At 44.3% G+C, this 27,171-nt stretch overlaps 1 protein-coding gene across 2 annotated transcripts in view; it reads right to left on the minus strand.

The window, feature by feature from the left end:
• CS (citrate synthase) overlaps positions 1-26,238 on the minus strand; it is a 29,832-nt gene extending 3,594 nt beyond the window's left edge. The window contains exons 1-7 of one of the 2 annotated variants that reach the window (XM_047786921.1): positions 25,965-26,238; positions 11,034-11,084; positions 10,043-10,150; positions 9,099-9,164; positions 8,426-8,557; positions 8,001-8,189; positions 40-239 (exon numbers count right to left, since the gene is read on the minus strand). In XM_047786921.1, coding sequence (XP_047642877.1) covers positions 40-239; positions 8,001-8,189; positions 8,426-8,557; positions 9,099-9,164; positions 10,043-10,150; positions 11,034-11,084; positions 25,965-26,006 — 788 coding nt within the window. In that variant the 5' untranslated portion in view covers positions 26,007-26,238. Of the gene's footprint in view, positions 1-39; positions 240-8,000; positions 8,190-8,425; positions 8,558-9,098; positions 9,165-10,042; positions 10,151-10,848; positions 10,874-11,033; positions 11,085-25,964 lie in introns of those variants that run through there. The other variant, XM_047786922.1, reaches the window with a different exon arrangement.
• Between the last annotated feature and the right edge of the window lie 933 nt (positions 26,239-27,171).

Below are 27,171 nucleotides of genomic sequence, written 5' to 3' on the forward strand. Positions count from 1 at the left end.
CCAGGGACCAGGTGGCTATAGTTGTTGGGTCTCCCTCACCTGTGGATGGTGAGGTACAAGCGCATGAGCTCCGTGAACTGAGCATCAGTATAGCCTAACATGTTGGTGAAATTGTGGGACCAGTCCAGTTTAGAATCAATGGCCCCAATACTGCTGCCCTCCCGGTAGAGATTCCGGTAGATCTTTGCTGCAACACAAGGTAGCTTTGCGATCAGATCCATACAGTCTTCATAAATCAACTGATGGGGAGAAGAGGAAAATGGAGAAAAAAAGAAAAGGAATTATCAACAAAGAAGAATAAGGCAGGGATGGTGTTTGTCCTCCATGGACTGGGCTATGTGGTTGGATGATTACATGTTTGGTGGTTATATAGAGTATAACAATGATATTTAACTGAATAACTGTTATGACTCAGACATTGCACTAAGGAATTTACTTATACTATCTCATGTATATTAAAACACTATTCCCAATTTTTTCCACTTTATAAAGTATAAAATGACCTCATTTTACAGAAAAGGGAATTGAGGCTCAGAACATTTGGTTAAATGCCAAAGTCAGATTTTAAACCCTTATACCTTGGGGCTGAAGCACCCACGGCATATGGAGGTTCCCAGGTTTGGGATCAAATGGGCGCTACAGCTGAAGGCCTACACCACAGCAACATGGAATCCAAGCCACATCTGCTACCTACACCACAGCTCACAGCAACGCCAGATCCTTAACCCACTGAGTGAGGCCAGGGATTGAACCTGAAACCTCATGGATCCTAGTTGGGTTTATTTCCACTGTGCCACAATGTGAAATCCAGGTTATTGCTTTATTATTATTATTATTATTATTATTGTCTTTTTGCCTTTTCTAGGGCTGCTCCTGTGGCATATAGAGGTTCCCAGGCTAGAGGTTGAATCGGAGCTGTAGCCACTGGCCTACGCCAGAGCCACAGCAACTCGGAATCCGAGCCACATCTGTGACCTACACCACAGCTCACGGAAACGCCAGATCCTTAACCCACTGAGCAAGGCCAGGGATCAAACCCGCAACCCCATGGTTCCTAGTAGGATTTGTTAACCACTGAGCCATGACGGGAACTCCTATATTTTCTTTTTTTAAAACATTATTTATTTTCTTTTTTCTTTTTTGCTTTTTTAGGGCTGCAGCACCTGCGGCATATGGAGGCTCCCAGGCTAGGGGTCGAATTAGAGCTGTAGCTGCTGGCCTATGCCAGAGCTACAGCAACTCAGGATCCTAGCTGATTCTGCGACCTACACCACGGTTCATGGCAGTGCCAGATCCTTAACCCACTGAGGCCAGGGATCGAACCTGCAACCTCATGTTTCCTAGTCGGATTTGTTTTCGCTGAGCCACAAAGGGAACTCGAAAAAAAATATATCATTTCACATCATGATGAACCCTTATATATTTAAGTATGATCTTTGCCACTACATGCTCTGTACTCACTGAATGTACTAAGACACTAGGTGTTATTTTTTGTTACTATTTTTTCTTTTTAAAGCTGCACCTGCAGCATATGGAAATTCCCAGGCTAGGGGTCGAATCAGAGCTGCAGCTGCCAGCCTATGTCACAACCACAACACCATCGGATCTGAGCTACACCTGTGACCTACACCACAGCTTGTGGCAATGCCAGATTCTCAACCCACTGAGCAAGGCCAAGCATTGAACCTGGATCCTCATGGACATTATGTTAGTTCTTAACCCCCTGAGCCACAAAAGGAACTCTTTTAAGATACTAGGTTTTAATAATTCTAATGTTCCATCATTCAAAGAAAATTCACCACATATGTCAAGGGTCAAACAGTGGCATTCAATTGTTAGTTATTAACAAAGGCTTCTAGGGGTTCCCGTTGTGGTGCAGCAGAAATGAATCTGACTAGGAACCATGAGGTTGCGGGTTTGATCCCTGGCCTCGATCAGTGGGTTAAGGATCTGGCATTGCTGTGGCTGTGGTGTAGGCTGGTGGCTACAGCTCCGACTCAACTCCCTAGCCTGAGAACCTCCATATGCTGTGAGTGCAGCCCTAAAAAGACAAATACAGGAGTTCCCATTGTGGCTCAGTGGTTAATGAATCCAAAGGCTTCCATTTTTTAAGTACTTGCTATATAACAGGTACTGTGCTATATTGTTTTCATTTTTTTCTTTTCTCACAATAGTCTTGTAATATTATCCCTCATTTTACAAATGAGGAAATTGGGGCACAAGCTTACCCACGCAGTTAATGAAAAGCATCATCTAGCTTAAATAATTATTAACTCCTGGCTGTTCTTATTTCATCTATACCCTTACTTTCCCCTTTCATCTCCCAAATTATTCTGAGTAAATCCAAGATATCTTATATGCATCTCAACATGTAAATATTTAAACATGTATCTCTAAAAGATGAAGGCCTGTTGGAGTTCCCGTCATGGCTCAGTGGTTAAAGAATCCAACTAGGAACCATGAGGTTGAGGGTTCGACCCCTGGCCTTGCTCAGTGGGTTAAGGATCTGGCATTGTTGTAGGTTGCAGATGCGGTTCGGATCCCGTGTTGCTGTGGCTCTGGAGTAGGCGGGCGGCTATAGCTCCAATTCGACCGCTAGCCTGGGAACCTCCATGTGCCGCGGGAGCAGCCCAAGAAAATGGCAAAAAGACGGGAAGAAAAAAAAAAAAAAGATGAAGGTCCTTCATAATCAAAATTACCACACCATTATTCCACTGGAAAAAACTTAGCAAATCTTCAGTATTGTTAAATATCTACTCAGTATTCAAATCCCTCCCCAAACCTATTCATTTATTATAAAGCCTTCCCTCAATGGTTTGTTTCAGGACTGAAAAGAGCCCACACTACAACTATCATGTTTGTTTCTGAAGTTTCTTTCAATTTAGATTCCCACTTATGCTGCTCCCCCCCTCCCCTTTTTGGCCGTGCCTGTGGCATGCACAGTTCCCAGGCCAGGGATCGAACCCACACCACAGCTGTAACCAGAGCCACAGTAGTGACAACACCAGATCCTTAATCCACTGAGCTATGAGGAAAGTCCAGTCCTTTTTTCATTTTGTAATTTACTTGTACAAAATCAGATCATTTGTTCTGTAGCATCTTCCAGTTTAAGTTTTGCTGGTTATATATCTGTGATATCACCTAACATGTTCTTCTGTCCACTGTATTTTCATCAAACTAACAGATAGAGGCTTGAGCAGATTCAGGATCAATTTTTTAAGCAAGACTATTTGATAAATAATGCTGTGGTTTTTTTTTTGTTTTTTGGTCTTTTTAGGGCCACACCCACGGGATATGGAGGTTCCCAAGCTAGGAGTCGAATGGGAGCTGTAGCCGCTGGCCTATGCCACAGCCACAGCAATGCAGGATCCAAACTGTGCCTGCAACCTACACCACGGCTCATGGCAACGCCATGAGTGGGGCCAGGGATCAAACTTGCATCCTCATGGATACTAGTCAGATTCGTTTCTGCTGAGCCATGATGGGAATTCCAGCTATGTTCATTTATTAAGAGAAACATATAATACCTGGTTATCTTTTTGTGATGTCAATAGCTTGCTCAACTTTTCTGTCTCAATTTTACCTCCTAATAGGGATTTTAATTTCCTTTAGGGAGTAGACAGTAGTTTTTTAATAACAGGAAAATTCTACTTTTGGAGTTCCCATTGTGGCGCAGGGGAAGTGAATCCGACTAGGAACCGTGAGGTTGTGGGTTTAATCCCTGGCCTCGCTCAGTGGGTTAAGGATCTGGTGTTGCCATGAGCTGTGGTGTAGGTCATCACAGACACAGCTCAGATCTTGAATTGCTGTGGCTGTGGCATAGGCCGGCAGCTGTAGCTCTGATTCGACCCACAGCCTGGGAACCTCCATGTGACATGGGTGCAGCCCTAAAAAGCAGGAAAAAAAAAGAAAAAAGAAAAAAGGTCTGTTGGAATAAAGAGCAAAATCTGTAGTAACTAGCCCAAATGAGTTAATTCCTGTGAAGCCATCCATTACTCAAGTATTCAGTCAATTCTATCAATGCCACCAACTTTCAATGAGAATACTGCCAAAATTAAAAAGCTACTTGAATTAAAAGATACTTAGCTAACACTTCTATTAACTATATACCTCCTTGCAAATTTACATCTTCCATGGAAGAAGCCTGCATCAAGGACTTGCAATTCTTATTTATTTTGGTCACCCTTATAGCATATGGAAGTTCCCAGACCAGGGATGAAATTTAAGCCATAGCTTCGGCAACACCAGATCCTTAACCTGCTGTGCCACAGTAGGAACTCAGATATGCAGTTCTCTAAGGAACCTGGGTTCATTAGCAGAATGCCAGGAACAGGACCGTGGGCCAGGAAAGGTATCTGCAGAGTATATAACTAACTTTCAAAATCATTTCTAAAGTAGGAAAGACCACACTGCAAACAAACTACAAAAAGGAGATTGTTTCAACTTTTACCACTGGCAATGAAGTTTATAAAGCAACAAGTATCAGACTAGGTATGACAGTGTGGGATTTTTAACCTGCTTTTTATAGTGGTAAAGCTGTACAGTCAAGAGATTAAATAGCAAATACTGGAGTTCCCGTCATGGCTCAGTGGTTAATGAACCCGACTAGGATCCATAAGTACATGGGTTCAATCCCTGACCTCACTCAGTGGGTTAAGGATCCAGCGTAGCTATGAGCTGTGGTGCAGGTTGCAGACACAGCTCAGATCTGGTGTGGCTGTGGAACCTCCATGCGCCATGGACGCGACCCTAAAAAGACAAAAATAAATAAATAAAAATAAAAAAACACTGATTGAGAACTCCTCCTTATTTTTTCTTTAATAAGCTAAGACTGATTTGCTATTTAACTATTTGTACTAACTCATTCTTCATCTATAAAGTCTCAGGAAAAAAGACATTAAAACATGCCACCATCACAACTGCTTGGAATAAAGGTAACAAAACTGACCATAATCATCAGTGTGAGCCAGTATCTCTGGTGCTAGAGAAATGTGGCCAGGTATTTAATTATCAATAAAACTCCCAATAGGAGTTCCCGTCGTGGCGCAGTGGTTAACGAATCCGACTAGGAACCATGAGGTTGTGGGTTCGGTCCCTGCCCTTGCTCAGTGGGTTAACGATCTGGCGTTGCCGTGAGCTGTGGTGTAGGTTGCAGATGCGGCTGGGGTCCCGCGTTGCTGTGGCTCTGGCGTAGGCCAGTGGCTGCAGCTCCGATTCAGCCCCTAGCCTGGGAACCTCCATATGCCACAGGAGCGGCCCAAGAAATAGCAAAAAAAAGACAAAAAACAAAAAACAAAAAACTCCCAATAAAAAAAAGAGCCAGTATTAATAGTGAAGAGACGCCAGAGTGAAGCAAACTCAAGTCTCCATCTGATCTTTACCAGTTACTAGCTGCATGACCCTGGGCAACCTATTTAATCTCTCTAATCTTCACCTTTCCCATTCACTAAAATGGGAATATACAGTAACATCTACTTCATGGAGTTACTCTGATAATTACATCAGATAATGAATAGTTTCAGGTGTATAGCAAAGTGATTCAGTTATACATATAACTATTCTTTTTCAGATTCTTTTCCCACATAGGTTATTACAGAATATGAGTAGAGTTCCCTGTGCTATACAATAGGTCCTTGTTGATTATTTTATATATAGTAGTGTTTATGTGTTAAACCCCAACTCCTAATTTTAATTCAACAATTTTTTTTGGGGGGGGGGGGTGTCTTTTTAGGGCTGTACCCACGGCATATGGACGTTCCCAGGCTAGGGGTCTAATTGGAGCTATAGTCACCGGCCTATACCAGAGCCACAGCTGCGACCTACACCACAACTCATGGTATCACCAGATCCTTAATCCACTGAAATCGAACCTGCAACCTTAATCCAGGGATCGAACCTGCAACCTTATGGATTCTAGTCAGATTCATTTCTGCTGAGCCACAATAGAACCCCTACTTCAACAATATTTTAAGGTTACTTCACAATTAAACAGCTGCTGCATCAGAGTAATCTCCTAATCACTAGTGAAGTTAAGTCAACCAGAAAAAGACCTAACTCTTTCGCCTCAAGAGATTACACTATTTAGAACAAGATGTGGCAGCAAAAGTGCACCACGTTCCACTAAAGCAGTTACTGGTGCTAATTTTTGTTCAGTGTGAGTGTACATCCTGAGGCTGACATATATATTAGTACTGCTTATAAATACTCTCCGGGTTGGCAAAGTCCTGAAATGCAACTTTTACCTCATCTGAACCACCTGACTTTTCACAAAGAGGTGGCAGAACAACCAGTCAATGGCTGTACATTGAAATGGAGGCAACTGCGAGCAGAGAACAAGATTCAATTTAATGATTCAATAAAGGACAGTGTGAAGCAAGCAGCATGTTTGGATACCTGGGAAATATATGTATTTATTGCAAAGTATGGAGACCTTTACAACAGTCAACACAACAGCACTGCAAGAAGTAACAGGCACTTCTGAGTAAAAGGCACTTGCCTTTTCTAGGGCCATTCCCGTGGCATATGGAGGTTCCCAGGCTAGGGGTTGAATTGGAGCTGTAGCCACTGGCCTATGCCAGAGCCACAGCAACGCGGGATCTGAGCCACATCTTCGACCTACCACAGCTCACGGCAATGCCAGATCCTTAACCCACTGAGCAAGGCCAGGGATCGAACCTGAAACCTCATGGTTCCTAGTTGGATTTGTTAACCACTGTGCCACAAAACGGGAACTCCTAAAAGATAAGGTTTAAATAGAAGAACTGTTGGGCTTGACTGACCTTTTCTTTTCTGTTGGACAAAGACACCACGAGGTTGCGGTTTCAATCCCTGGCCTCGCTCAGTGGGTTAATGATCGAGGTTCGCTGTGAGCTGTGGCGTAGGTTTTAGATGTGGCCTGGAACCCATGTTGCTCTGGCTGTGGTGTAGGCCGGCAGCTGTAGCTTCAACTGGACCCCTAGCCTTGGGAACCGCCATATGCCATGAGCATGGCCCTAAAAAAAAAAAAAAAAAAAAAAAAGCTACAGAAAAAAAGAAAATAGGAGTTCCAGAGTGCCTGTGGTGGTGCAGCGGTTAACGAATCCAACTAGGAACCATGAGGTTGCGGGTTCGATCCCTGGCCTTGCTCAATGGGTTAACGATCCAGCGTTGCCGTGAGCTGTGGTGTAGGTCACAGACACGGCTCGGATCCTGCGCTGCTATGGCTCTGGCATAGGCCAGCGGCTATAGCTGCGATTCGAGCCCTAGCCTGGGAACCTTCATATGCCAAGGGTGCAGCCCTTAAAAAGGACAAAAGACAAAAAAAAAAAAAAAAAGAGAGAGAAAATGGAAGGGATTGTTTCTATGCTCTAGGACAAGGCCCAACAATCTTCTCAAGCTCTAACCACAGAGTTCAAGTTATTAAGGTCAACTTTCGTTTTCAGAAAATAATGCTCATTTGCTTTTTTGGATCCCACCTCCAGGATAATAACCACCCTTCCGTTCTGCTCCTGACAGGTATCCTGGGTGGGTTAGTCCAAACTGGCTGATTGGCATTAGGCCTCCTAGATTTTAGAGTTGCTTTAGCTGCCATTCACCCAACTTCTCAGGGTTCTCCTTATTTGAAGAGGAGGATGAGAAGGGACCTTTGGAACCAGAGTGAGACTACTCTGTGAAACCTTCCTTGGGGGCCTTCCAGTTAAGTCACATCTTTTTCAACATTCCAATAGCACAGCACTGTGTTACCTAGTTCTATTAACAGCAAGATTACTAACTGTAGTTTCTTTATTATGTGTACATCACCCTAACTAAATCAGTAACCTTGGTGAGAGACAGCACATTCCATTTATCTTCGTAGTTCCAAAGACCAATAAATAAACAATAAAAAACTTGTGAAGTCAAATGAGTTTATGGCATAACTCAGATTAGTAATTTTCCTAAGGATTCTACACTACTTTTTCTTCCTTCATATATAGCCCTTTGAATCTTCATCACACATCAATCATTGCAGCAATGTTTCCTACCTCCCAGTACTTGGTTCGGTGGATACCCTCTGCATATGCTCGGGCAAAGTTACTTTCACTGTTGAGGGCTGTAATGGCTGCACTGAGCTGAGACATGGGGTGTAGATTCGTGGGAAAGTTGTCCAGCATGGTGACCACATGGGAAGGCAGAGCTGCCCTCTTTGCCCACTCTTTTGAGAGCCAAGACACCTGTAGAGAGGGAGACACTGCTCAGAACACTAGGCAAGGAAAAAGAAAAAAGCCAGTGACCTGTGAATAAAGAAAATCCAAGAGAATTCAATCCAATCCACTTACACAGCAGAACTCTGCTCTGATTCCTTCCTCTCAATAAACGACCATCCATAACCAGATCAGGATTAAGTGTCTGAGATTAGAGAAAGGCAAAGAAGGAGCGGGATGAGGGGGGCTACTGTTCTTCTGCTTACCTGCTCCTCTGTTGGGATCTGTCCAGTTGCCAGCAGCCAAAATAAGCCCTCTGGCAGCGGTTCTTCCCCACCCTTAGCCTTGGGCAGCATTTTCTGGCATTCAGGGATACTGTAGCCTCGGAAACGGATGCCCTTGCCGGAGAAGAGTAAGCATTACATCTCAAGTTTATGAGCCTCAAAATCACAAAAATGACTAATCCCACTTTTATCAGACCTGTCAACAATTAGATCTTCTAAAGTACAAATCTTCAGGTAACCTATTCCTGCATTGTACTTTTAGTTTTACTAGTTCATACATTAAAAAGGTAAACTTGCTCTTCAGTTATTCCATATGTACCTGATTCCATCTTTCCTTTTATGGAGTCTGTTTTAGGGCTGCACTCACGCCATATGGAAGTTCCCAGGCTAGGGGTCGAATCAGAGCTGCAGCTGCCAAAGCTTGGGGCAATGGTGGATCCTTAACCTACTGAGTGAGGCCAGGGATCAAACCCCCATCCTCATGGATACTAGTCGGGTTCTTAACCCATTGAGCCACAATGGGAACTCCTCATCTTTCAAAACATACAAGTGCGTATTTAAGTTTGTTCTCCTTACCCTTGGTGGTCTAATCCATAGCGTACACAATTGACAGTAAAATCAGTGATTATTAGTGACTGACATGAAGGTCTCTTACCTCATCAGGATCAAGAACCGATGTTTCATACACCAATCCCTTCATGCCTCTCATGCCACCATACATCTAAAGAAAAGAAGAGGATGATGTAACCAGTTGTCTGAATAATTCAGGCTAGAGCTTGTTAGTGCTTCATGGGATCTGGAGAAGAACTTTCTTCTCTGATTTGTAAGGATTAAGCTGGGGGACAATTTCTAAGGAGTTAACTTTGAGAGGAAGACTGCTAATGTTGCAAATGAATTTTTCTTTCTTTCTTTTTAGGCCGTCCCCATGGCACATGGATGTTCTTGGGCCAGGAGTCACATCCAAGCTGGAGCTGTGACCTATGCAACAGCTGTAGCAACATCAGATCCTTAACCCACTGCACTGGACCAGGGAGCAGCACCTCCACAGGGACAAGCCAGATCATTAACCCACTGCTCTACTCTGGAAATGAACTGTTTAAGTAGAGCAATCACTATCTTTAGTGTTTTTGCCTCTTCTCCCTTTTCTAATTTTTTTCTCCTGCCCACTCATTCCCACCAACCAAAAATAAACAGAATGGGACTGACAGCAGGGAGAGGAGATGAAGACCAGTGGTTAAACTGTTGTGAAATTATCATCTGAGCTGCTTAGACTCTTATAGTTAGAAAAAGCTGTTCTAGAGGGCCCACGAGAGTTGTGGTCTAACTGGATGATCAGCAAAGCACCAACACAAAATGACAGAGAACCAAAAGCTGAGGGGTTGGAGAAACGTCATTCATGCATGCCTCCCACAGATGAATTAGGTTAGATTCAACTATTACATTTGTAGAAAAGAACAGTCTAATTTCTAACAAAGAGCATAAGCTTCAACATTTCCTTACATGAGACAGAATGCTTTGAACAGCCAGTGAAGAGAATGGTATTTTGCTGAAGCATGTTACAGAGCAGACTTTTCCAGGCAAAACCTCCAAAACCCTTACCATGTCCACAGTGATTTGGCCCACCACGGTGTTGCCGTGTTGCTGCCTGAAGGTCTTAATTCTGGCTTGCTCCTTAGGTATCAGGTCAGCCAAAATGTCTTTTAAGTTCTAAAAACAGAATTAGTGAGATTAAGTGATAATCAAAATATTTACTAGACTTCTGCAAAACAGATATGTTAAGATTGCTTTTTAGAATTTGGCTTTTTTAATTTGCAGTGACGTCTGATCAACTACTCTGTGCAGATGAGGGTAAAAGAATTAGGCAGAGGAAGAAGGGAATGGGGAATTGTTTAATGGGTACGGTTTCAATTTGGAAAGATGAAAAAGCTGTGGATGGAGAGTAGTGATGGCTGCACAATAATGTGGATGTAGTTACTGCCACCAAACTATAAACTTAAGTATAGTCAAATTTATTTCTTTCATTTTTTTCTTTTTTCTGCCACATCTGCAGCATATGAAAGTTCCCAGGCCAGGGGTCGAATTGGAGCTGCAGCTGCCAGCCTACACCACAGCCACAGCAAAAGGGGATCCAAGCTGTGTCTGGGACCTACACTGCAGCTCATAGTAACACCAGATCATTGAGTGAGGCCAGGGATCAAACCTACATCCTCGTGGATACTAGTTGGATTCTTAATCTGCTGAGGCACAACCAGAACTCCAGAATAGTCTAATTTCTAACAAACACCATAAACTCCAAAATTTCTCTTATGGGACAGAATGCTCTGAGTAGACAGTGAAGAGAAGAATACTTTTGTTGAAGCACATTACAGAGCTACTTTTTTCAGCCCAAATCCCACAACTCTTACCATGTCCACAGTGATTTAACATCTTAAAATAGTAGTAGTAATAATAGTCATTACAATAATAACAATGGACACCTCCAGGAGGTACTCAGGATAATGATGAGAGGCTGGGTGGTAATTCACCACCCCCGCCCAATCCCAGGGTCAAGTTGCTTCAATGATCCTCAGTCTTCTTTTCCAAGTCTTACCGTGGAAGAAGCACTGGCATGCCGGGCAGCAAGAACAAGACAGGATGCATTCTGCAAAGAAAACACAAACCTTATGCAACTGCCCTCCCTCCTATGTATTAACAAGGAGTTACAGTGACTCATCCTCTCTCTTCATCTTAGCCTTTAAGGACAGAAGTTTGACAGAAGAAAGATGTAAAAGTCCTTGAGCAACTTGGAAAGAGTTATCAGTCTGGAGGGGGCAGCTTCATTAGCATTCCCTGAAGAGACGTTCCTATCAGCTGGGTTCTAGGGCCGGGCTTTGTTAGGCACAGAGAGGCAATTGTTAAAAGTAAGCAGCAGCCCTTCTCAATCTAGCTGTCAATAGCTCTGAGTGGCCTGAGAAAAGCAAATGAGGAAATTAATTACTTAACCCCCGCCAGTAGCCAGTAAGTTCTCTATAGTGCCTAACCTTTTGCAAAAGCAGCACTTCAACCTCTCTGGTCTAGGAGAGCCCACCGGTGGAAGCAGCCTCTTACAAAACTACCTGAAATGCTCCTGGAAAAAGCACAGAGAAGACAGACCATCTACAATGTAATAACTGACAGACTCCTCAACAACAGCAATGGAAACTAGAGAACCATCCTTATTTATTTTTTTGTCTTTTTAGGGCCGCACCCGAGGCATATGGAGGTTCCCAGGCTAAGGGTCTGATTGGAACTGTAGCCACCAGCCTATAGCCTATGCCTTAGCCACAGCAACGCCTGAGCCATAACCCACTGATCGAGGTCAGGGATCAAACCCGCAACCTCATGGTTCCTAGTCAGATTCATTTCCGCTGAGCTGCAACAGGAACTCCTAGAAAACTATCTTTAAAATGTTGAGAGAAAATAATTATTAAGCTAGAGTTGTATACCCAGGTGAAAAAAAAAATTTTTTGAGGGGGGTATATTTAGGGCCACACCTGCGGCATATGGAGGTTCCCAGGCTAGGGGCCTAATCCGAGCTACAGGTGCTGGTCTATGTCAGAGCCACAGCAACACCAGAGCCGAGCCGCGTCTGCGACCTACACCACAGCTCACCGCAACACCGGATCCTTTAATCCACTGAGCGAGGCCAGGGATTGAACCTGAAACCTCATGGCTCCTAGTAGGATTTGTTTCTGCTGCGCCATGATGGGAACTCCAAGAAAAAAATCTTTAAGGAGGTGAAATAAAGACAGGCAAGAGAAAGGCAAAGAAGGAGGGGGATGAGAAGGGCTAATGTTCTTCTGCTTACCTGCTCCTCTGTTGGGAGCAGGTAAACAAAAGCTGAGAGTTTACCACCTACATACCTATACAAAAGGAGTTTTTTAATTGAGGTACAGTTGATATATAGTATTATGTAAGTTGCAGGTGTATAATGGTAAACCACAATTTTTAAGACTATATTCCATTATAGTTATAAAATATTGCCTGCATTCCCTATGCTGTACAACATATCCTTGTAGCTTTTTTTAATTTATATATAGTAGTTGGCCTTCTTAATCCCTACCTCTATTTTGCCCATTCTCCCTTTCTCTCTCCTCACTGGTAACTACCAGTTTGTTCTCTGTATCTGTGAGTCTGCTTCTTCTTTGTTATATTCACTAGCTTTCTTTTTTATATTCCATATATAAGTTGAAAATAAAATACATATAGTATTTGTTTTTCTCTTATTTCACTTGGTATAATGCCCTCCAAGCCCAACCATGTTGTTGCAAATGGCAAAACTTCATTCTTTTTTTACAGTTGAGTAATATTCCTGCGTGGGTGTGTGTGTGTGTGTGTGTGTATACATCTTTTCATCTGTTGATGGACACTTAGGTTGCTTCCACTTTTTTTTCTGTCTTTTTGCCTTTTCTATGCTCCCGTGGCATATGGAGGTTCCCAGGCTAGCGGTCTAATCAGAGCTGCAGCTGCTGGCCTATGCCAGAGCCACAGCAACTTGGGATCTGAGCCGCATCTTTGACCTACATCACAGCTCACGGCAACAACGGATCCTCAACCCACTGAGCAAGGCCAGGGATCGAACCCACAACATCGTGGTTCCTAGTCAGATTCGCTAACCACTGTGCCACAACCGGAACTCCCCAATATTTTGTCAATTACAAATATAGTGTAGCTAGCTTACATTTTTCTTTTTTTTTTTTGACAAAGGGCTTTATTTTTATTTTTTTATCTTTTTGCTATTTCTTGGGCCGCTCCCGCGGCATATGGAGATTCCCAGGCTAGGGGTCTAATCGGAGCTGTAGCCACCGGCCTACACCAGAGCCACAGCAACACGGGATCCGAGCCGTGTCTGCAACCTACACCACAGCTCACAGCAACGCCGGATCGTTAACCCACTGAGCAAGGCCAGGGACCGAACCTGCAACCTCATGGTTCCTAGTCGGATTCGCTAACCACTGCGCCACGACGGGAACTCCAGCTTACATTTTTCTATGTTTAAAGAGGTTTTTCCCTCCCAAGAGAAACAACTTTCCATGAGAAGACTGCTGAGTTCAACACACCTTTAAAAAGCACAACCAGTTATAACACTACCAAGTTATAAGGGCTTAGGCAAGAACGTTGACTTCTTCACACAAGATTATTTGGAAGATAAAATGAGACAAAGCCCCAGTTTCCTCATCTATAAAATGGTGCTGATACCTACCACACACACCACAGGGTTGTCTTGTGATGATTAAATTACAATGGATGTGAAAGTACTTTGAAAACTAAAGATTACACACACACACACAAATAAATTAACTGTGGAGCAAGTCTCTATCTCTCCTTCTTTTGCCAAAAGGTCAGAGACACCTTTTCTCGTAATTACAGGCACTCCTCAGTAACCAAGGGGGATTGATTCCAGGATCCCCTCTCCCCAGCCCCTGCCAACAGACACCAAAATTCAAGGAAGTTCAAGTCCCTTATATAAAATGTAGTATTTGCATATAACTTATGCACATCGTCCCATATACTCTGAATCATCTCTAAATTACTTATAACATCTAATGCAATATAAATGCTATATACTTGTAAATATAAAGTAATTGCTATGCAAATAGTTATCAGCATGTGGCAAACTCAAGTTTTGCTTTTTGAAACTTTTCTGGGAAAAAAAAAATTTTATTGTCTTTTTAGGGCTGCACCAGAGGCATATGAAGTTCCCAGGCTACAGGTTGAATCAGAGCTATAGCTGCTGGCCTACACCACAGCCATAGCAACATCACATCTGAGCCATGTCTGCAACCTACACTGCAGCTCATAGCAACGCTGGATCCTTAACCCACTGAGCAGGGTCAGGGATCAAACCTGTGTCTTCATGTATAACTAGTTGGGTTCGTTACCACTGAGCCACAACAGGAACTCCTGAAATTTTTTTCTTGCTGAAGCCGCAAGTGCCCAACCCATGGATGCAGAACCCTCAGATACAAAGGGCCGACTGAATTGCACTGCTGTCTGGTTGTGCATTTGAACTAGTGGTGCCATAAAAATTTCAAAACACTACATGTCTAAGGTGAAGAGTGAGTAGGGCCTGAAGCTTTTTAGAATGTCATATACTTTCTTCTGCTGGGGGCAGGAGGGAAAACTGAAAAGGGAAGAGATCCTTCAGAAAAGATTTTGTTGTTTTTATGGCTGCACCACCATTAAAGTTTCAGGCCAGAGATCAAATCCAAATCTGGGCTGCAACCCACAGCTGTGGGAACACCGTATCTTCAACTCACTGCACCGGGCCAGGGATTGGACCCGCATCACCACAGAGGCAACACTGGATCCTTAACGTGCTGTGCCACAGTTGGAACACCAGAAAAAGTTATTTTAAGAAATCAATCCAAAGCTAAATTGAAAGAACATAAGGCAAGGAGTTCCCATTGTGGCTCAGTGGAAATGAATCTGACTAGCATCCATAAGGATGCAGGTTCAATCCATGGCCTTGCTCAGTGGGTTAAGGATCCAGTGTTGCCATGAGCTATGATGTAGGTCACAGACATGGTTCAGATGCTGAGTTGCTGTGGCGTAGGCCAGTGACTACAGCTCCGATTTGACCCACAGCCTGGGAACCTCCATATGTGGGTGCAGCCCTAAAAATAAATAAATAAGTAAATAAATAAATAAATAATCAAAGAACACAAGGCAAGCTAATACAGCCCTAAAACAAAGGAGGAATGCCTCAACTTGTTAACCAGGACTGCCCATAACTCCTTTCATTAACTTTCTGGAATCTCCCCTAAGCTCACGGAAGACCACTTGGGTAGAAAGTATGTAGCACCAACAGCCCTTTAGCCTGTTTAACCTACATGGGGCAAATGGGAGCCAGACCCAGCACTCAAGAAATAACTTAAAAAAAAAAGAAAGAAATAACTTTTATTTTTCCTACTGGTCACCAAAAAGTGACCAAGGGAAAACCTGTGAATAAGTTCGAATTATTGTTTTACAGTGCCAACCATGTTCAAGCTATTTCATGCTCCACAGTCCCATAGATCTCCTGGGACTATATAGAGGCCTCATCTCCCAGAGACCACATCAGCCCTCAGCAGACCTTTTAATTGTGGGTAGTTGGTTGTCGTGGTTTGGTTTATTTATTTATTTAATTTTTGGGTTTTTTTAGGGCCATACCTGAGGCATATGGAAGTTCCCAGGCTAGGGGTTGAATTGGAGCTGCAGCTGCTGGCCTACACCACAGCCACAGCAACTCGGGATCCAAGCCGTGTCTGCAACCTACACCACAGCATGTGGCAATGCCAGATCCTTAGCCCACTGAGCAGGGCCAGGGATCAAACCCACATCCTCATAGATACTAGTAAGGTTTGTTACTTCCGAGCTGTAACAGGAACTCCTGGTTTTATTTTTTTAAAAGGCTATAGGGGAACATATCATCTGATAGGAAAATGAAGTTGAAATCTCTCCATAATGATAATTTTTCCACTTTCAAAGCATTTTTTCAGTTTCTATAGTTGCTGGTTGTGTCAATGGCAAGAGGAAAAGATTTTAAGAAGAAGAGTTTAAGGTTAAATCTTAGGCAAAACAAAATAAGTCTATCCAAGTTCAGCAGATAGTATTAGAGCCACACCTTAAGATAAAAATAGAAATTCCCTCAGGTTGAGGTGTTTCTTTCACCAATATGAACATAAAACAAAAACAGTTTTCCCCCTTGTGAGAGAGAACTGCTAGAATCCATGAGCTTCCCTTTACTTTTTTTAATTAAATTTTTTTTTTTAAAGAAAAAAAGAAATCAGAAAGAAAAGGGGTGGAAGGTCACCAATCAAGGCTGTAAGAACGCAGCATCATTTCAAGGTATCAGATGGGTCATGACTGCTGTTTAGCTACAGTCATTTCTCAGATCTCTTTATATGAATGCTACTTTAAGGGAATGATTAGTGAAAAAGAACTATCACCCCACTTATACCAACACCAAAGTCTTAATTTCCTTTGTAGAGAGCTTCTTTGCCATTTAATGAGGCATCTCGAAAGTAATTGAAGAAGAGTTGATCTCAATCTCTGACAGTAACACTTCTTTGCCAGATCTCTAACTGGCAAAGTAATGCTAGTTTGTGGAAAATGTGGCCATGCTGTTATAGAATAAATCTAGTGTATTGTTTCTACTACACTTCTCTGCCACTTACTGGCTGTGTAACTCTAGCCAAGTCATTTAAGTTTTCTGTGCTTCAATTCCTATCTGTAAAATGGGAACAATAACAGCACCTACCTCAAAGCACTGCTTTGAGAATTAAGTCAATGTTTACAAAGCACTAAAACCATGCCTGGTACATAGCAAGTGCTCTGTATTTGTTATATCATAAATACAGAAAATTAAATAGTATGGCCACTTTCTAGCATTCTTCAAAGTCAGGTTTAGTCATATTTTTAGCTTACGCTGCAGCTCAGAAAAAAACTAAGGAAATATGAAGGATTTAAAAAATTGATTGATTTTTTGTCTTTTTTTTTTTAAGGGCTGCACATGTGGCATACAGAAGTTCCCAGGCTAGGGGTCGAATTGGAGCTACAGCTGCCAGCCTATACCACAGCAACTCAGGATGAAAGCCACATCTGTGACCTACACCACAGCTTATGGCAACGCTGGATCCTTAATCCACTGAGTGAGGCCATGGATGGAACCAAAGTCCTCATGGATACTAGCTGGGTTTGTTACCACTGAGCCACAACGTAAACTCCTGAGAAATATGAAGGATTTTATAGGCAGCAATTCATTGATATGACCACTCGAAAGGCTAGAGTAAGAAAAATTCAAGTTAGGACAATTTTATTTAATGATGGAGAAGAGAGAGCACATGACTCAGAATTAGGAAAGGTAATTTTAGTTTTAGTCCCAGCCCCATTACTAAATAAGTGAAATATCCAAGCAAAACAGCTAACTACCATTTCCCCTTCTCTCTCCACATTTAGGAAAACACTCAAGCTACTTAGTCTGATTCTAAAGCTCCAACAAGGACATGTGTAAAGGTACTCAAAAGCCTTGCTATGAAAATATTATTAAAATATACCAATATTGGAATTCCCGTAGTGGTGCAGCAGAAGCAAATCTGACTAGGAACCATGAGGTGGCGGGTTGGATCCCTGGCCTCACTCAGTGGGTTAAGGATTTGGCACTGCTGTGAGCTGTGGTGTAGGTCACAGACAAGGCTCAGAGCCGGCGCTGCTGTGGCATACGCTGGCAGCTGTAGCTGATTGGACCCCTAGCCTGGGAACCTCCATATCCCGCAGGTGCAGCCCTAAAAAGCTAAATAAGTAAATAAATAAATAAATAAAAATTAAAAGTAAAAGAAATATACCAATATTGCTTAGCCAACGACATTAGCAATTCTTGGAGCTTGTTCCAACAACAAGCTGGAGTTCTGGAGTTCCCATTGTGGCTCAGTGGTAATGAACCTGACTAGTATCCATGAGGATGTGGGTTCAATCCCTGGCCTTGATCGGTGGGTTAAGGACTGGGTGTTGCTGTGAGCTGTGGCCAGCAGTTGCAGCTCTGACTCAACCCCTAGCCTGGGAACTTCCGTATGCCGCAGATGCGACCCTAACAAGGAAAAGAAAAACCAAAGAAATGCAGAATCTTGGGCCTCACCTCAGACCTACTGAATCCAAATCTGCAGTTTAATAAACTCACTGGGTGATTCCTATGAACAATAAAGTTTGAGACACACCATGGTTTCAAGCATTAAGCAAGGGAACAGAGGGTAGAAGGCAAAGAGCCTGGGATGTGGCCGTTATCAAGGTTCAATTCCTAAATCCTGCTTCTTCCACTACTCTGCTGTGCTACTATGGCTATGTGACCTAAAACTTCCAAGTTTTAGGTCTGGAGATCCGTGGCTCAGCAGATTTAGGACCTGGGACCGTCACTGCTGTGGCCTGGGTTGCTGTTGCGGCGCAGGTTCAAATCTGGCCCTGGAACTTCTGCATGCTGCAGGCATGGCCAAAAAAAAAAAAAATTAGCTTCAGTTTTCTCATCTCTAAATTGGTAATAAATAAAGCCAATTTCAGGAGTTCCCTTGTGGTACAGCATATTAAGGATCTGGCATTTCCACTGCTCTGGCTCGGGTTCAATCCCTGGCCCATTAACTTTCACATGCTGCAGGTGTGGCTAAAAGTTTTTGAAAAACCAGTTTCAGGGTAGACAAGTAGACTACATGAAATCATTTGCAAGAAACCATCTAGAACAGTGCCTTCTGTATAGCTGAGTTCAATAATGTTTGTTTCTTAGAAATGTGTTGGCTTATTACCTAACTACTCAAATGCCATAACGCTCTAGGAGTTAGATCCCAGGAAAAAGGCAGTCAAGCCTGACAAAAGGGTGAATGGATAATTCCTTCTAACTGCAGAACTGGAAATAAAGTCCCAATTTCCTCAAGGGCCTTCTTGAGTCTCAGCCAGAAGAAACAAATTTAACTAACCACAACCTCCACCAGGAGGTGACTCTAGACAGATGTTAGGGGATGATCACACCCTATGCTACATACCTCATTTCAATATGCCCTGGCTGCCAAGCTGCTAAATGGCTTTGTACAATGCATTCAGGCTACACTCCCAGATGGAACAGGCGGATTACAAACCTCTGAGTCATTCCTGAACTTTCACCTCCCAACTCCTCCTCCAGTCCTGGAGGTGTGGCAACTGGGCATGTGGCTTCTGGTTGCTTGCCACAAGACATTCAACCTACTGGAAGAGCGGCTGTCAGGTGAATGGGGTCGAATTGGAGCTACAGCTGCTGGCCTAAACCACAGCAACTTGGGATCCGAACTGCATCTACAACCTATACCACAGCTCAGAGCAATGCTAGATCCTTAACCCACTGATAGAGGCCAGGAATAGCACCCTCGACCTCATGGTTCCTAGTCGGATTCCTTTCTGCTGTGCCATGACAGGAACTCTGAGATGCTTCTGATTTTAACAGAGCCCTTGTCATTCAACAAGGCTCAGTGGAAACGAATCTGACTAGTATCCATTAGAACCCAGATTTGATCCTTGGCCTTGCTCAGTGCGTTAAGAATCCAGAGTTGCTGTGAGCTGTGGTGTAGGTCACACAGACATGGCTTGGATCTGGTGTTGCTATGGCTGTGGTGTAGGCTAGCGGCTACAGCTATTAGACCCTTAGCCTGGGAACCTCCATATGCCTCGGGTGAGGCCCTAAAAAGACAAAAAAAAAAAAAAAAAATTAAAAGGCTGCCAAGCCAGCAGAAATGGCTTAGTTGATGAAGCAAACTAACTGCAGGAAAAATCTTGTGCTATAAAGACTTCCAACACAGAAGAAACAACTTGCATTAAGGGAAAAAGAACACACATAGGACAAAGGCTCCTCTCTCCCCAGAACCAGGTCAGACAACTAAAGCCATTTATCATCTGTTTCACAATGGTGATACTGGAAGTCTGCCTGCACTGCTTGGTGAGTCCACTTAATAGCCTGAGCAGAGTAATCTTTGGATTTCATACTCTGATGCCCTTCATACAAGAGTTCCCTAAATAATTCTACCTAACTCTCACTGTCTAACAGACCCTTCCCTAAAGGTTCACTCATCACTCAGTAAAGACAGGAAAGGACATCAATTCAGTCTCATAAGAGAATCAAGAGTCCTGATTTTACTTCCAGAGAAATTCTTACTGTTCTTTAACAAGTAATTGCTGAATACCTACTTGTTATGTGCACATTAAGTGTACACGGCTGAATAAAGCATCTAAGATCTTGAAGTTCCCTGGTGGCTCAGTGGGTTAAGGATCCAGAGCTGTCACTGCTCCGGCATGGGTTCAACCTCTGGCCCTGGAACTTCTGCAAGCCACAGCCAAAAAAACCCACAAAAACCCCCAGAGTTCCTGTTGTGGCTCAGCGGAAACAAATCCGACTAGGAACCATGAGGTTGCAGGCTCGATCCCTGACCTCACTCAGTGGGTTGAGGATCTGGTGTTGCCGTGAGCTATGGTGTAGGTTGCAGAAGAGGCTTGGATACTGCGCTGCTGTGGCTCTGGCGTAGGCCGGCAGCAACAGCTTCGATTAGACCCCTACCCTGGGAATCTCCATATGCCACAGGCACAGCCCTAAAAGGACAAAAAAAGACCAAAAAAAAAAAAAAAACCACACCCCCAAAAGCATATAGGATTTGTCACCATACTACTGTCTCAGGAACTAGAAACTGTTCTCTCACTTCTAGTTCTTACAATGTTTTGTTTCAGGGACTTACAAGACTCTTTTCCTAGAGCATTTGGAGAAAAAAAAAAAATGCCTAGGAAGTCAAAACTTTTTTTTTCTTTTTAGGGCCATACTAGTGACATATGGAAGTTCTCAGGCCAGGGGTGGAATCGGAGTTATAACCACCAGCCTATGACACTGCCACATGGGATCTGAGCCTCATCTGTGACCTACATCACAGCTCATGGCAACGCCAGATATTTAATCCACTGAGTGAGGCCAGGGATCAAACCTGAATCCTCATGGATACTAGCTGCATTTGCTTCCGCTGTGCCACAATGGGAACTCCAGGAAGAGAAATCTTGAGAAAATAGCCTAAAGTGGACTATTGCTTAGAAGAGCTACTTTTGAAATCATTTAAAAATAACCAGTAGGAGTTCCCATCGTGGCTCAGTGGTTAACAAATCTGACTAGGAACCATGAGGTTTCGGGTTTGATCCCTGGCCTTGCTCAGTAGGTTAAAGGATCTGGCATTGCCGTGAGCTGTAGTGTAGGTTGCAGACTTGGCTCAGATCCTGTGATGCTGTGTGGCTCTGGCATAGGCCAGCAGCTGTAGCTCTGATTCTATCCCTAGCCTGGGAACCTCCATATGCCACAGGTGTGGCCCTAGCAAAGACCAAAAAAAAAAAAAAAAAAAAGATAATAATAAAAATAACCAGTAATGGGAGTTCCTGTTGTGCTGCAGCAGAAATGAATCTGATTAGGAAACATGAGGTGTCGGGTTCAATCCCTGGCCTCCATCAGTGGGTTAAGGACCTGGCGGTGGTGAGCTGTGGTGTAGGCCAGAAGCTACAGCTCTGATTAGACCCCTAGCCTTGGAACCTCCATATGCCGCACGTGCAGCCCTGAAAAGACAAAAGGCCAAAAACAAACAAACAAACCAAAAAAAACCCCCACAGTAATGGATGGAACATGATGGAATATGCAAAGAATGTATATGTATGTATGACTGGGTCACTTTGCTGTAAATTGGCACAACACTGTAATCAATGATAATTTTTTTTATTTTTTATTTTATTTTTTTTGGTCTTTTGTCTTTTAGGGCTGCACGTGCGGCATATGGAGGTTCCAAGGCTAGGGGTCTAATCGGAGCTGTAGTTGCCAGACTACGCCACAGCCATGCCAGATCCTTAACCCACTGAGCAAGGCCAGGATTGAACCCACAACCTCATGGTTCCTAGTCGAATTCATTTCCACTGTGCCACGACAGGAACTCCACAATTTTTTTTTTTTAATTTAAAAAAAGGGCTCCAACACTCAAAATTTCACATACATTAAATATAGTTGCCAAAAGGACTGAATGTTGGTTTACTGGCTCAAGAGTCGGGGATCACCAAACATCTCAGCCAACAGAGGCACTTGAAAAAATACAAGTTCCAGATCTCATCCCACCTTCACTGAATCAAAATTTGAAGGAGGATTCACAAATGTGCAATGTTAACAAGCACCCCAAGTGGTGATGCCCACTGTGAACTTACAGACCTTTTTAAAGGATAAGATGTTAAAAGAAATACAGCAGTTAGGGTCGTTGAGGGAAGAACTGAAAGAGATCCTAAGATCTACTGCTAAAGTTGCCTCACTACTGTTTTAAATTTCACTCAAATCCTACTCAACTCTTTCACATAAGGCACTGAAAACAGGGCAGAAGGAATTACTCTGTGGCTTTAGGGAGATCCACCAAGTCTGCTTTCCTGCCTTCTGCCCACCTGGATTTCAGAATGAGGAATGCCAGCCTTCCCTCCTCTGATTATCTATTTCACCACTACTCACCTCGATGCCTCCCCACACCCATGCATTCATCTGCTACCAATCTAAAGACCACTAGGAAGAACAAATGCAATCATACCAACACTAGCACATGATGAGGCTTTATTCTCCACTTTTCATCTTTGGTCCATCTAGTAGGCATCAAGGAATCGTCATTACTTTGGGTAGGCTGATAAAGTGAAGGCAAGTGCTTGAAAAAGATGAATGATTTGATTGCTTGCTCTTAAAAGTTTGGGGCTCTAAGCCTAACTGACTCAGTTTTTTTTGTTGTTGTTGTTGTTTTGTTTTTGTCCTTGTAGGGCTGCCCTCCATGGTATTTGGAGGTTCCCAGGCTAGGGGTCTAATGAGAGCTACAGCTGCTGGCCTACACCACAGCCACAGCAACGCCAGATCCAAGTCGCATCTGTGACCTACACCACAGCTCACGGCAACACTGGATCCTTAACCCACTGAGCGAGGCCAGGGATCGAACCTGCAACCTCATGGTTCGTAGTTGGATTCGTTTCCGCTGTGCCACAACAGAAATTCCATGACTCAGTTTTGTTGAACCCAATTTCAGACTAGGATTTATGTAAGAGGTGTTCGGCAGTGGTGTAGATCTACTGTAAAGGAATCATGAGTATCAATTTAAATGTCATGAAAAAGTCTAGAAATAATCTAAAAACACTTTTGGATTGATTTACTCAGTTACCAAACATCCTAGCTCAGAGGAACAAATCTCAATGGTACAAGCAGCAACTAAGGTTGGTAAAGTCACTCTGGCATTAAGACTCCAAAAGTTGGAGTTCCCGTTGTGGTGCAGTGGTTAACGAATCCAACTAGGAACCATGAGGTTGTGGGTTCCATCCCTGCCCTTGCTCAGTGGGTTAAGGATCCGGCATTGTTGTGAGCTGTGGTGTAGGTCGCAGATGCGGCTCGGATCCGGAGTTGCTGTGGCTCTGGTGTAGACCAGCAGCTACAGCTCCGATTAGACCCCTAGCCTGAGAACCTCCATATGCTGCAGGAGTGGCCCTAGAAAAGGCAAAAAGACAAAATAAATAAATAAATAAATAAAAAGAATCCAGAAGTTAACTGATGGCCCTACTCTCATTCCCAACCTAAATCACCTATGAAAAGACAGTATTTACAGCACAAAGCTAAGACACCCACATCTAATTCTAAAGCCACTGCTTAGTAGAAATTCATTCAAATAAACAAGAAGTCAAATAATTTCAAGGCTCTGAAGAGGTGGTCTCTCCAACTCAAATGTTGATTAAATTACCTGACGGGGGTAGGGTGGAATGACAAAACAATGACTGGCATTTGCGTCTGCTAGTGAGATTAAAAAAATTTGTCAGAAAAAAGTGAAACCACACCTAACCCTGAGAATTAAAGTGGGCAGAGGTCAGTTTTCTGGGGTTAAAAGACTATTTTTGCCTTCTAAAGCCTACCTTAATAGCAAAAGTAAAACTGAGTACGGAGTTCCCGTCGTGGCGCAGTGGTTAACGAACCCGACTAGGAACCATGAGGTTGCGGGTTCGGTCCCTGCCCTTGCTCAGTGGGTTAAGGATCTGGCGTTGCCATGAGCTGTGGTGTAGGTTGCAGACGCGGCTCGGATCCCGCGTTGCTGTGGCTCTGGTGTAGGCTGGTGGCTACAGCTCCGATTTGACCCCTAGCCTGGGAACCTCCATATGCCGCGGGAGCGGCCCAAGAAATAGCAACAACAACAATAACAAGACAAAAGACAAAAAAAAAAAACCAAACTGAGTACCAATTAAGCCATAGGATAATCTGCAAAGCTCAGGCAGGAGCTGGCAATGCTGACAAAGTGAAAGGCTTTTTGATATCCTGGCTATACTGCTTAGATTTCAGGAAATTTCCACTCCTCAGACTATTGGGCTTTGTTAGTTTTAAGGGTCAAAAGCCTTCTAGTGGCTTCCAATATACAGGTTTCTGGGATCCTTAGGTGCATCTTTAACAGGAAAGTAAACAAAACAATAATGACACTATAATTAGGTAACCTGGTCAACCCAAAAGCTTTCGGAGTCTCTCCAGAGGCTTAGGAGACAAAATAATTTCAAATCTAAATTCTAAAAGCTTTTTCAAACTCACCCTAGGGTTAGACAATCTGGTCTGGGTTAGCAGCTCTGGAATGAGCTAATTATAGTGTCCTGTATTCTGCCAAAACACTATCTAGAACTTGCTTCATTTCCCAAGAGGCTTCCTTACCCTGTTCTCTGGCAGTGGGAGAACTACTGTCAAATAAGACATGTATCTCCCAAATGATCAGCCTCCACTCTGCTGCTGAGTGCCTGAAAGAACCCCAGTGTAAATCCTATAGGCCTCACCTTGTCTGCCAGCCATGCAAGATAACACACAGTAAGCCAACACCATTCTAAAGTTTTCCTTTCCTTCCCTTCAGGTGCTGGCAGCTTTAATCTGTCTGCAAAAGAGAAAGTATAAGTTCTTTGCAGGAGTCAAGGTCACTTGTGGAACTGTCCCTGCTTGGATTAGAAGGCTGGGACTCCCCTCAGCACAGCAGTTTCTCTGTTTAAAGGGTCAAGTTACCCAGCGACAAAAGTAATTTTGGCAATATGAAATTGAAAGCACCATTACCTGCAACAATACTCCTATGGTCCCAGGGGTAGCAAAAGTCAAGTAAAAGACCCCACAGAATAAGAAGAACCTCTCCTAGGTAGAGCGAACTAATAACAAAACCTGAGTGAGTAAGTAGGAGGACCAGTCATGTAACCTTGGAATTACTATCTTCTGCCCTGGATCTTCACTTAGCCTGCAGTTTGGGCAAATAACTTTTCCGGTTCTTTCTCCAATCATATGTGATAATCATGAAGAAGGTTTTACACAGGCGCTCCACCCACCCAAGCTCCTCCTACATAAAAAGTACAAGAGTTCCAAGGACAAAGAGGACCCAGGGTCGCATTCCTCTAACAAGGACTGCTACGGCTTGATCACTAAAGTAACTGGGTGAAAAATGCAAGCAGGCAGTTCAGAAACTGACAAGGCCCTTTCTACAAAGCAGAAGCCGAAATTAGCTACTGCTCCAGCTTTGGTCCAGGGATAGAGTGAGCACACCTGCTCACCCCTGCCGCTTGTCTTACCGCGGCCACTTGTCTTACCCCGCCCCCTCCTCCAAACAGGCTCTTTTCCTAACTCCAATGGAACACAACACCTATGTTCTGCACTAGCGGCTCCTTTTTCCAAGGCCAAGCATCCGCCCCCCGCCACCCCGCCGCTCCAGACATGCGAAGTGACAGTAGGGTCCGGCCTCCCCACCCACCCAAGACCGCAAGCCGGGCGAGTAGCACTCCTTTCACCCCAGGGGCCGGAAGGCCAGCGAAGCACATGGCCCTGGGAGCTCCAGGCAGGGCTGGCGGCCAGCCAAGCGCAGGGTGCCTTTAAGACGCGCTGGAGTGCGTCTGGGTAGGGGAGGGAGACCCCGGAGCTTGAGGGCCTGCAGTCTGCTCAGCCCCACCCCAGGACGGCGCGCTCCCTCCCTTAGTTACTCACCTTGGCTCCGAAGAGCCGGGCGGCCGCAGTGAGTAAAGCCATGGCAGGCGAATTCGGAGATCTGGCGGGGAGGGAAGGAGGGAAGAGAAATGCGGCAGGAACGGGAGCCGCCGCCGCCGCCGCTGCCCCAGAAGCCGCGCTGGCTGGCGGGGGGGGGGGGGACAAGGTTGAAAGGAGGCTGCTGAGGGAAAGGGTAGACGAGCCGGCGGCGGCGCCCAGCCCGGGGTCCTCAAGGAGGCCCCGCCTACCGCCCGGAACCCGCTCCCGCCCCCTCTCAAGGGCTTGCTCCGGGCTCGGCCATTGGTCCAGCCTGCGTGGGGGGCGGGCCCTAAGCCGTTGACAGCAGTTGTGATGGGGAGGATTGGACCGTCCGAGGTAGGCTAATTAAGGGTGTAAGGGCGGGGGGAAGCGTGTAGGTGGCTAAGTATGTGCCTGAGAACCCAGTTAACTTCCTTCTTAGGCTTTCTCCTTAACCCTTATCCACAGTTGGAGTTAATTCTGAGATGGCTTTTAGTGAAAAAGCCCTAAGGACTTCGATTTTTAAAGGTCCTCGGAAGTCAACCCCTTAATACACTATCAATGCAAGTGGTCCTACTTCTTTGGCATGCTATCTTGAACAGTGTCTTTGGTCAATGACTTAATGGCCATAGAGGTGATACAATGTGGACAGAGGCAGTGATGTCAGAGTTAGCTACTTGGTGGAGGTCATTTGAGGCAAGCGGAAGCCATGGCATTGTAGATACCAACAGACCCCAGAAATGTGGAGAAGGAAAGCTGAGGTAGGTCCCTGAATATCCAGTGGTTTTTGCGGACTCTCAGTTTTGTGTCTAGTGCCAAGAAATCCAAATCTTACTAGGCCCCCTTAATATGAAGGCTTCCGGTGCAGGTCAGGCCCTCTGGGTACAGATCATTAGTTTCAGTGCCACTTCAGTCACATAACCCCACACAGCCAGTCCACCCCACATCTATCTAGCTGAAAGATGAGCTTGGAGTTCCCACTGTAGCTCAGTGGGTTAAGAACCTGACATAGTGTCCATGAGGATGCGGGTTTATCCCCGGCTCGCTCAGTGGGTTAAGGATCTGGCACTGCCTCAAGCTGTGGGGAAGCTCACAGATGAGAGAAGCTCAGATCCAACATTGCTGTGGCTGTGGCTATGGCCAGCAGCTGCAGTTCTGATTCCACCCCTAGCCCAGGAACTTCCATAAC

This window comes from Phacochoerus africanus, chromosome 7 (assembly GCF_016906955.1).
Source record: "Phacochoerus africanus isolate WHEZ1 chromosome 7, ROS_Pafr_v1, whole genome shotgun sequence".
NCBI classification, from domain to species: Eukaryota; Metazoa; Chordata; class Mammalia; order Artiodactyla; family Suidae; genus Phacochoerus; species Phacochoerus africanus.